Genomic DNA, 10,638 nt, shown 5'->3' on the forward strand with positions numbered 1-10,638 from the left:
CAGCCTGCGCCGCGCACGGTGCGGTGCTTCACTGACAGATGTGTCTGCAGCTGCAATACTTCACACGCACTGAACATCGGCGTTTCTCCTGCTGCAGGTGTGAGCAGATTCAGAGAGAGGATTGTTTTATTCACTGAGACTCTAGCTGCTGCTGTGTATGAAGATGCACTCGTTCTTTCGCTCCACCAGGGGGCAGACAAATTAAAAAACAAGCACTTTCACCTTCTTATGCACAGACAAAGTGAGTGAACCGTGTGTTCCGACTGAACTGGTCATTAAATGTCATCTGGTTTCAAGTAAAGACAAACACATTGTGCTCAAGCTAATAACACTCAAGTAAAGATCACGCTTCCTGTCATCATTGAACACGATTGTCAAACATTCACAGTGAACCCTTGGATTTAATATCTGCTCACATCAGCTCAGCCATATTCTTCAGATGTCTGGTGTGAGAGGCTCAATATGGACGAGGTCAATGCAACAAATAGTGCGTTACTAACTAAAACAGATTGTCTGTTGTTCATTTGTGATTTAGATGAAGTTCAGATCTCGTTTTATGATCAATCTTACCTGAGAAATGTCGGTTTAGGCTTTTCTTATTTCTTTAATTTCTGGAGCTACGTCAGAATTATTCCTCGTCATTGTTATCGTTCCTTCTCCATCACACCTTTGCTTTTGTGTTTTCTCTCCCTGGAACTGTGAATCCACGTCGCTGCTTGATCAAATGCTTTCTGTCTAATTATAGAAACAAAACTGTGGTGAGTAATTTCAGAAACGTAGAGAGAGGAGAGACAGTTGGTTAAATAAAGTAAAATCTATTCAGACACTTTTATTATTCATAAATCATTTGCATTGATTCATTGATGTGGCTCAGTGTTTTTCATATTTCTATTGAACAGTCCAGCAAACAGAACTCAAAGATTATTTTAATCTCCTGGAGATTAAAATAATAAATCGGACCCATGTTTAAATTAAAATAATTCATATGTGCATATTCAAACGATTCACCTGATTGCCTGTGTCGTTTAGTTTTAGTAAGACAATGAACTATTAACCCAACGTTTACATTTTCTTTTACACCGAGTTTTGTTCCTTCAACACACACTCGATGTGACTTTCTCAAAGTCAGAAAATCTCTCAAGAGGAAAAGAAGACAGATAAACCTGCGTGGCAAACTCTCAACTGCTCCTCGGTTCCTCAGAAGAAGAAATAGTACACGAGGAAGCAGAGGAGCAGGAAAGCCAGGATCCAGTTGACGGAGTGGATGTAGTCGATGACGAGGCCGTTGTCGAAGATCCAGCCGCGCATGTCGGTGAAGTTCAAAGCGTCCAGCGTGAAGGCTCCGTGGGCGAAGTGCCAGCGTCTCCTCGCTGTCGCTGCGTGTCTCTGATACCCTGAAGTTAAGTTTAAAAAAGTACAAAAAAGTTGTGTACCTCCAGAGATCTGAGGATAAATACATGCTAATAGAAATATAGCTCCTCTGAGAATCCAGAGACTTTTTATGTTTTCAAGACAAATGTGCTCAAGAACACTTTGACGGATTCTTACCCCAGAAGGAACGGAAGCATGTGCGACAGCTGGGCAGCGGCCATTTTGTGTACTGAGCCTTCTGGAAGGTCAGCTGGCGGCCGTAGTAAACTTTAGGGAAGAAGGTCTTCACAGTGTGGTTGAGTTCTGAGGAGGAACCGAGAGAACCAGAGAGGAAAACAGCTCATCAGAACAGAGATATCTGAGCTGACAGGAGGATTCACTGTTAGAGGTATTTGTGAAGCTCGGAGTTCTGGAGGTCGCCGACCTTTGTGGAGGTCGGTGTGCGAGATGAGGGTGCGGCAGAGAGGGCAGGGCGTGTTCGTGGGTCGGTTCTTGGCCAGCGTGCGAAGACACGGCTCACAGAAGACGTGACCGCAGGGCTGACAGCTGTGCGGGCTGAAGTAGACGTCCAGACACACGGCGCAGGTGAGACCGTCTCTGTCCTCCTCCTCGCTGTCCAGCAGGGACCCGCTCAGACTATCGGCCTGAACGCAAACACACAAAGAATATTTATCCCCTTTTTACAGTTTTAATATTTCATATTAGATTTGTTACATTTCGACTCACAAACGCTGCTTTTATTTCAACGGGATGTGGATTTTACTGAAAACGTTTTGAAATTACTGAACATTTAAATCCTCACAAACATCAGCTCCTTCAATTCTGCACTTTTATCTTCTCAGTCGCTTCATATTTTGAGTCATTTAATAAATATATTTAAACAGATATATAACGTATATATACACATCTGACAGCATATTTGAACATATCTAAGACTTTCAGAGGATGCACCCTGACCCCAACTCTCACCTGCTCCTGCCGACGGTGCAGCCATCGTTCTCTCCTCCTCTGTTTCCGGCGCAGACCCTTCAGACGGTTCCTCTCTCTTCTGCTCCGGCTGTTCGATGCTGGGGAGTTTGAAGAGGCTCGAGGCTACGAGGGCAACACAGACACACACGCAAAAGGAGGTGGGAGACATGTTAACGGTACACCTTTGTGCTAGCGTTTCTCTGAGCTCGACTATTAGTGAAACAACTTAGTTTGAGCGGAGTGCGTCAGAGAGGAGAGCAAAGGTCATTCAAAACTAAAGGTCTAGCCTCTGGGGAACTTCAGCGACATCAATACATTTAATGGTAATATGCCCTTTGAATTTTGACACAATGACGGTTGTGGTCAGACGCTCGTCCTGAAAAAGGTCAGAGGGTCACTGTGAGTAACGACATCCATCCTCTGGGGATCATGAATATCAACACACACACGTCACAGCTGTCAACTGTGATGTTTCATCCCAGTACAAGATAATGAAATAAAACGAAAGACGTATTTCACGTGCACTTCTACGTGTTCATGTCCCATGGATGAGGCTGGGTTCATGACCTGTACTGCAGCCAGCCACCAGGGGGCAATCCAGCTGTCATGTCGTCCATCTTTATTTACAGTCTTTGGTAAAAACTAATTTTAAATTGTTTATAAAAGAAACAGCTGAATTATTTAAATAATGTTTAAATTCGTTATATTCATGACATACCTCCGTTTCCTGGTCCCGCTCAGCGACGCTGTCAGAGACGGTTCTTCCTCTGAGGAAAAGGGTTGAATGAGAAGCGTCTTCGGTCGTGGACGCCACGGACGACTCCACAGCGTCCACAGTTTGCAGCAGCGGTGGATCCAGGAGCAACCGTCTCCCTCCAAATGAACGGAGGGCAACAGCGTCGCCTGAGGTTTCACCGTCAAGCTCCGGACGAGTGGGATACGAGACATGTGACCATGTGGACTGATCGTCTGTCCCTGCACACATCAAACCAGCTGCAGACCTGTCCACGAGGCTCGCGGGGCAAAAACAAGACGACCTGAGGGTGGCGCCATCCTCCAAACTGCACCGTCTCCTGTGAGCGATGCAGTACAGAGGACTGAACGAAAACGACTGGTTTTCACTCCGTGACCTCGACGCCTCTGCAGGGCGGACGTGGGACATGACGGCGGCACAGTTGAGCTGTAAAGCGTCTGGTTCTGTTCTGTTAAACGTCTCCTCGTTGTTCCCGGCGTGGTCTGTCGGCGGAGCAGCAGGTCCCTCCTCCTGCCTCGTCCTCCTCGGCTGGACGATGAGGACGTGGTGCTTGTGGTCATGATCCACACGGCTTTTGTTGAGGTGGACGGTGGCGTCCTGGCCACAGGGACACTTAGTATGACTGATGAAGTTGAAGCCACCTAAACGAGCGCCGCAATTCTGGCAGTTCAGTTTTCCCACAGTCCACTGGGCCTGGACAAAAAACCACAGATACATAAAGCACGACATGATCTCTAGTTTTTAATTATTTGAATCTTGTGCCAGTGATCAAAACAATCTGACACCGCACCGACTTCACTCCTGAGCTGAAACACTCGCCTGGTGAACCGAGGTCAGGATCCACTCTGGCAGCGCGTCGACGTTCACGTGCCAGATGCTGCACGCAGCACGCGAGCTTTCGTCTGTTGCCTCATCCTGTTTCAACGTGAAAGACAAACAGTCAATAAGGTTTCTCTGGACCAGTTTCTCTGACAAAACAACTGTCACGACTTAAACAGACGCAGTTATCTCCAGCTCACTGTGATGTCGTCAAACGTCTTGTTTTTCTGACCAAAAGTCCAAATCTCAAAGATGTTCACTCACAGACAATGTCTCTGAAGCAGCAGCTGGAAAGTGAATGTTCGAAATGTTCCTTAATGTTGAGGTACAATATCTCCTCTGTCAGGGAGGGCTGGTCCAGACAAACTAATCAACTCAGCAACGGCTCAAACACTACATATTAATTTAACGTATTGATATCTTTCACCCACCGTGGCCAAACATGTCGAGTCTATGACGCCTTTGCGACACCTCCTGCAGCGGAGCATGGTTCCCTCTCTTCAAACTCATCAACAGCAGGTTTCCAGTCCGGCTCTGACGATGGTGACGATAAAGAAAGTGGCAACGTGCAAATAAACACATGAACAAACTCATAATAATTAAAAAATACTTTAAAGTCATTCTCAACAAATCTGGACGAAGCTCTTTTAAATCACTGCTCCCCTGTCGATCATGTGTTTCTATTAAATCCAACAATTCCTCATTTCTTTATTTTATTTTCCTCTGAGCAGTTTTACAGTCCACCAGCTGCTTAAATGGAATAAAACGTGTATCTGTCAGTGAGTAGTTTGATCTACAACTCTTGTGTCTCTTTTCTAAATTAGCAGTTACGTGTTGTTTGAATTATAACAGAAGGATTTCTGCAGTTTGTTGAATCGGGTCTGAACTTTCTCTTGGACACCGTCACGACTCGACTGCTGCAGAGTTGGAAAGTGAAATGTTGTTGTGTTCAGAGTGAATCTAGTTTTTAGTGTCATGAGCACGAGCCTGACTTTCAGGTGTAAGTTTCAAATACACGTGTTGTTGTCGGTGTTGAAGAAAACAAACACAGTTAGCTTCTTTAGCTCCAACAACAACAACAACAACAACAACAACAACAACAACAACAAGCTTCCTCTTGTCGACTGAAACCGATTAAACCTTCAGGTCACGAGTTCCGGTCGACGGTGTTCGTGTTGTTCGCGCGGTGAACTCACCTCTGACGACCCGAAGCAGCTCGAGAGACGAAACCACGAAGAAAAGCCGCGTCGAGAAAAATCACACAAAGTTAAACAGGCTAAAGCTGCCCGTGACGTCAGAGCCGGGCAGCTACGGAAGGTGGAGGAGATCAAAATACCTTCCGCGTTTTCCGCCCTGACAAAATAAAAGAGACAGATTATTTATTTATACTTAAATAAAGTATAAGACATTTAAATTAAATTCAAATGACAGATCATCAGGAGGTTCAATAAAATAAATGAAAATGTATTTAAATACATTTAAATAGGGTTTGGGTTAGGGCTGCTCTGGCCTTAATTTACCCAAGATTTTAATTAAAAAACATTTCAAATACACCTCTCTTTGCAGTGTTGACCTTAAGAGCTCAAAGTTGAACACTTGTCCGAATAATTATTTATTGGTACTATTGGTAATTGCATTTAGTGCGATAGTCACAAAACAGACGCATCTTACTGTGCACAAAACAAATGTAATGAAATCATAATTTACAGAAGCAGAGACTTTGTTCCCCCAAAATAAACATTACAAATAGTATGCAGGGTCATTCATGCCTTTTCTCTTTAAAGCTCAAGCACATTTTCACTTTGAGGTGGAACTACACATACATGTCTGTTTCATTCATTTATTCTTTCAACAATGATGGATTGTTAACAGATCTGACGCCTGGTGGCAGTGTCTCACCGGACAAATGAACACTTGTGCCATGTTAAATGTTCCTGTGATTATAGTGATAAACTGTTAAATAACATATTGACTGTTCACTGTTTCCTTGAGCCTGACTGACGTGTTTTTAAATGTGCAATTAGTTGCCAACATGTTTTATATCAGACTACAAAAATAATCAACCATCCATTTATTATTTTTGGTGTAGTTCTGTATGTAAATGGACAAATAGGTTAGTTCACTTATATTAATTGTGTAATTTGAGAAAGAAGAAACGAGTGAAAGCTGCATTAGAAACCAAACGTTGCTCTCTCTCTCCAGAATCCACGTGTAAAAAAGAGAAGGAGAAGGAAAACAGACAAAAACAGAGTTGAGGTTTTTAAAGTTTACTCGGATCCACTCAGTCCTCGGTGCCAGAGCTGAAGTGACCGGACAGACTCGTGTCAGACTCGGTTTCATGCTCACGGACAAGTGACGCATTTTCCATCACCGGTATAAATACTCAGCATCATTCTCCACCAGCAGCCGACACTCGCAGTCCCGTCCCTCGCCGCAGCTCCACTCTCCACCATGCGCTCCACAGAGAGCCGCGGGGCCGTGCGCGCCGGGCTGCCCAGCGACTAACCGGAGCTCTCCGCACGCACCGAGCTCAGCCGCGATGGAGAGCGCGAACAACTCGACAGCCTGGTCACAGCTGGACAACTTCTCCAACAACACCCCCGAAGAACCCGAGGAGGAGGAGGAGGTGAAGCTGAGCTACCAGGTGCTCACATCCTTCCTGCTCGTCGCGCTCATCCTGTGCGCAATCTTTGGGAACGCGTGCGTGGTGGCAGCCATCGCCTTGGAGCGATCTCTGCAGAACGTGGCCAACTACCTGATCGGTTCTCTGGCCGTCACCGACCTGATGGTGTCGGTGCTGGTGCTGCCCATGGCGGCGCTGTACCAGGTGTTGAACCGGTGGACTCTCGGGCAGGTGCCGTGCGACATCTTCATCTCTCTGGATATGTTGTGCTGCACCTCGTCCATCCTGCACCTGTGCGCCATCGCCCTGGACCGATACTGGGCCATAACGGAGCCCATAGAATACATGAAGAAGAGGACGCCGAGGAGAGCCGCGGTCCTCATCAGCGTCACCTGGATCGTCGGCTTCTCCATCTCTGTGCCACCGATGCTGATCATGAGCTCCCAGCCCAACAACACGCCGGGGCCGGACAGGGCGAGCACCAAGCAGTGTGAGATCCGACAGGACCCCTGGTACACGATATACTCCACATTCGGGGCTTTTTACATCCCTCTGACGCTGATGCTGGTTTTATACGGGCGAATATTCAAAGCTGCCAGGTTTCGCATCAGGAAGACGGTGCGTAAAACGGAGAAAAAGAAAGTGTCCGACTCCTGCCTGGCGCTCTCTCCTGCGCTCTTCCACAAAAAGACTCCGCGCGACGCGCAAAGCAAGAGCTGGAAGAGGAGCGTGGAGCCGCGGCCGCTGCCGAGCGTCAACGGCGCCGTGAAACACGCCGAGGACGGAGAGTCTCTGGAGATCATCGAGGTGCACAGCAACTCCAAGAGCAACCTGCCGCTGCCCGACACCCCGAGCACCGCGCCGCTGTTCGAGAGCAGGCACGAGAAGGCCACCGAGGCGAAGCGCAAGATCGCGATGGCACGCGAGCGCAAGACGGTGAAGACCCTGGGCATCATCATGGGCACCTTCATCCTCTGCTGGCTGCCCTTCTTCATCGTCGCCCTGGTCAAGCCCTTCTGCCGGGACGCGTGCTACATGCCCCGCTGGCTGGAGGATGTCATCAACTGGCTGGGCTACTCCAACTCTCTGCTCAACCCCATCATTTACGCATACTTCAACAAAGACTTCCAGAGCGCGTTCAAGAAAATCATCAAGTGTCATTTCTGCAGACCGTGAGGTTTTCATCGAGGTGAATAATCATGAGACTTTAAAGAGACTGTTCTGAACAATGAATCTGAGGCAGAGCGGTTCATGAAGATGATTCTGTGATACTCACCACCCTTAATAACTATTCCCAGAGATGTGTGCAGCCTGCAGGTAGAGATACAGCTGTGATCGTCTGATTCTAGCTCCATGTTCTGTCATGTTCAATAAAGAGTCATTTTTAATGATTGCTCAGAATTCATGATTCAAGCCTTTTCAAATTCAAATCAAATTTCATCCTGAGACACAAGAAGTGAGAACTTTCTGTGTACATTTAATAATACATAGATACACGAAAATATTTTTTTTGTAGTAATTTGTAGTTGCATCCCTTCTCTGCTCTATAAACAATACCCACTTCAAGTTTTAAAACTCAGGAAACGAATCCTGCATTTGTTGAAAAACTTCCAAATGAATAAATCCAGATGCTCCACGGCACCAAGGACTGATGTGACATTTTAAAAAATCTGCTCCACACGGCTGCGAGTCCTAAATCTGCATTTATTTTTTATGAACATGATTCTCACTCGGCAGATATTCAGGGACAAAAGAATTATGTCAGGAATCATATGAAACCCACCACCGCAGTGCTCCGAAGCAAGGCACACGATGAGAAGCAGCTGAAGATGTGCAGATGTGCAGCTTCCAGTTTTTTGTTTCCTGTGTCTCAGAAAATTATGATCTAATCTGCAAAAATAATTTAAGTCACTCATTACATCCTTATTCTCTAAAAATCCCTTTAAGATCCCAAAGACAGAGAATATTGTGTCCACAGCAGATGCTCAGTGACGTTAGAATATTCACATTTGATAAAGGTGGTTTTATTATATTATTATTATTATATTTTATTAAATAAAAGTCATGAAGCTTCAGTGTAAATGAAATAATATTTGGGCTCCTGAATGCGATGCTGTTAAAGCAGGTGGAGTGGAAAAAGGATTGAAATGAGATTTGAATCAGATTATTAAGAGAAAACCTTAAAGGAGATTCATTTGCACTTAATATGTCTGAAATTAACTTTGTCTCAAAGTTTTGACAGATGTGATCCCCTGCAGCATAAAAAAAGAGTCCTCACCCTGAGCCCCCAGACTCTTATCCCCTTCACGCTCTTCTAACTTGTATCTGCTGATAGTGACACGGGGATCGTCTCAGATGTGGTGGGCGAGCGAACAGACAGACTCAGAGAGAGAGAGAGAGGTGGGAAACAGAAAAAGAATCACACATTCGTCACTGTGCAGGAGCTGTGATACAAAGGTGTCCGTTAAAGGGGTCGGGGGGGGGGGGGGGGGGGGGGGGGGGGGCTTCTCTACCTTCATCACTCACAGCTTCGTAACATCTAAGTCCATCTTAAAAAGGCGCTGAAAGGGTCACACACATGCAAGCTGGAGAGGTGGTCGCCATAGCGACATATGGTGGATGCAAACTCTCGGGGCCGAGGGGCAATTATCTGATCAAAGGGGTCCGCGGCCACACAGGAATACAGAGGTGCATATGAGGGGCCCACAGCTGGCAGCCCTCTCAGACAATAAGCTGCTGTGTTCTTCCTTCCCTCCCTCCCTCCCTCTGCATCCTTCCTTCCTTCCACTCTAACTTATAAAGTTGGCTCTAACAGTCTCCTTCATTGCACTTTCCACCTCAACAATCAAATTATTTTTATTATTTTGAAGATGAGAAATTAACTTACCAGTCGTAAGACTTCTTCTGTGGTATCTGGAGGACGCACATCAGGTCTGATGACGTCACAGTGATGTCATCGCGGTTACATCAGCGTGGAAGTTGCGGAGGAAGCCGCAGTTTGAACCTGGGAGGAAGCAGAGAGAGAGAATGAAGTGAAACTAGTGAGCTGCATTATTGCAAAGCCTCAATTCTCCCTCCGAAGCAGCATAAAGGGCAAATTTTAAATAATATTTAAAAATCTGACCATCAGCAAGACGTTTCCTGGGAAATGAGTAAACACTCTCTAAATTTGACTGAATCAACAAGGAGGAGAAGATGGAATAAAACATGTTACTGTGCTTTAAACATATCGTATAATAAAGTATAATATAATAATAAAGTATTGAACGTAGCTGCCTCACACCTCTGACCAGAATTAAAATACATTATCACTGAAAAAGAGAACCGGGTTTAGGCAACGCTTAAGTTTGTTGTTAATTTAAAACCTGAACTAGACTTCTCCTCCAGCGTGTCACCAGGTTATCATGTTCTGTCACATCAAGACCAAAAATAAAAACACTCAAGTCCGTAATATTGATGCATTTCCTCTACAACGCTATTATTATTCTGTCTCCTCAGAAGCAAATGCCAGGAGGATTTGTCCATCAGATTTACCACCGTCGGTTTTTGACAGGAGCCATTTCAAAAAAATCATTTCTCAGTAAACAACAGCTCAAGTAAAAACACGACTCGCTGACAGAAGCATCAAACTCTTCCCAGAGAAAAGTCCAATTCCGTGCAGTCACTAAAAAAAACATGCAAGACGATACCACGACCACTAAAAGGCACGGACACTGCTCGAATGTGTCCCTGCAGGTGCTTGTGTATACTCAGGTTTGTTGTCCGTGCTTCCTCTGAGGCCGTTGCCGAGTGCACTTGGCTGTAAATCAGCCGGGCACATTGCAGGAGGTGAGGAGTGCGGATAATATTCCATCCATATGCTCTTGAACCGTTCAGTCATGTTCCCCCTGCGGAGGCCCCGGTGGCGTTCTACTGTCAAAGGAATTATGTTACTGCCTCGCACAACGTCAAGAAGAACAAACCCTCCACGTCTTCTGGGATTTCCTCCCTGAGCTGTTGTTGGTGACGATGTTCAGAGGAAAACAGCAGAACAGGAGCTGCGGATGATTAAGATGGAAACTTCTATCTGTGTATTTAAAGACAAGAGAAACGTATCGATGTG

General features: G+C 45.7%; 2 protein-coding genes across 3 annotated transcripts; one reads left to right on the forward strand and one right to left on the reverse strand.

Moving 5' to 3' along the window:
- Nucleotides 1-799: 799 nt before the first annotated feature.
- Nucleotides 800-9,533, reverse strand: rnf180b (ring finger protein 180b). Of its 2 annotated transcripts, XM_069513916.1 has the most exons (10): nucleotides 9,424-9,533; nucleotides 7,813-7,894; nucleotides 5,110-5,155; nucleotides 4,345-4,447; nucleotides 3,914-4,009; nucleotides 3,059-3,787; nucleotides 2,341-2,463; nucleotides 1,796-2,015; nucleotides 1,549-1,674; nucleotides 800-1,394 (listed from the first exon to the last, which is right to left on the reverse strand). In XM_069513916.1, the coding sequence occupies exons 4-10, from the start codon at nucleotides 4,399-4,401 to the stop codon at nucleotides 1,198-1,200; spliced, it is 1,548 nt and encodes a 515-aa protein (XP_069370017.1). In that variant the 5' UTR covers nucleotides 4,402-4,447; nucleotides 5,110-5,155; nucleotides 7,813-7,894; nucleotides 9,424-9,533; the 3' UTR covers nucleotides 800-1,197. The 2 variants fall into 2 exon arrangements, with proteins under 2 accessions (XP_069370017.1, XP_019965275.2); XM_020109716.2 differs by lacking the exons at nucleotides 7,813-7,894; nucleotides 9,424-9,533 and having other exon boundaries at nucleotides 5,110-5,266.
- htr1ab (5-hydroxytryptamine (serotonin) receptor 1A b) lies at nucleotides 5,796-7,901 on the forward strand. The gene has a single exon (XM_020109719.2). The coding sequence runs from the start codon at nucleotides 6,453-6,455 to the stop codon at nucleotides 7,710-7,712; it is 1,260 nt and encodes a 419-aa protein (XP_019965278.1). The 5' UTR covers nucleotides 5,796-6,452; the 3' UTR covers nucleotides 7,713-7,901.
- Nucleotides 9,534-10,638: the final 1,105 nt, after the last annotated feature.

This window comes from Paralichthys olivaceus, chromosome 18 (assembly GCF_024713975.1).
Source record: "Paralichthys olivaceus isolate ysfri-2021 chromosome 18, ASM2471397v2, whole genome shotgun sequence".
NCBI lineage: Eukaryota > Metazoa > Chordata > Actinopteri > Pleuronectiformes > Paralichthyidae > Paralichthys > Paralichthys olivaceus.

What these genes read in the sequence shown, in the direction of transcription:
- htr1ab (XM_020109719.2), top strand. Translation starts at nt 6,453, where the DNA reads ATGGAGAGCGCGAACAACTCGACAGCCTGGTCACAGCTGGACAACTTC.
- rnf180b (XM_069513916.1), bottom strand. Translation starts at nt 4,401, where the DNA reads ATGCTCCGCTGCAGGAGGTGTCGCAAAGGCGTCATAGACTCGACATGT. An exon ending in TCCTGACCTCGGTTCACCAG is followed by an intron (nt 3,788 to 3,913) that starts GCGAGTGTTTCA and finishes TTTTTTGTCCAG; the next exon opens with GCCCAGTGGACTGTGGGAAA. An exon ending in AGCGGGACCAGGAAACGGAG is followed by an intron (nt 2,464 to 3,058) that starts GTATGTCATGAA and finishes TTGCCCTCGTAG; the next exon opens with CCTCGAGCCTCTTCAAACTC.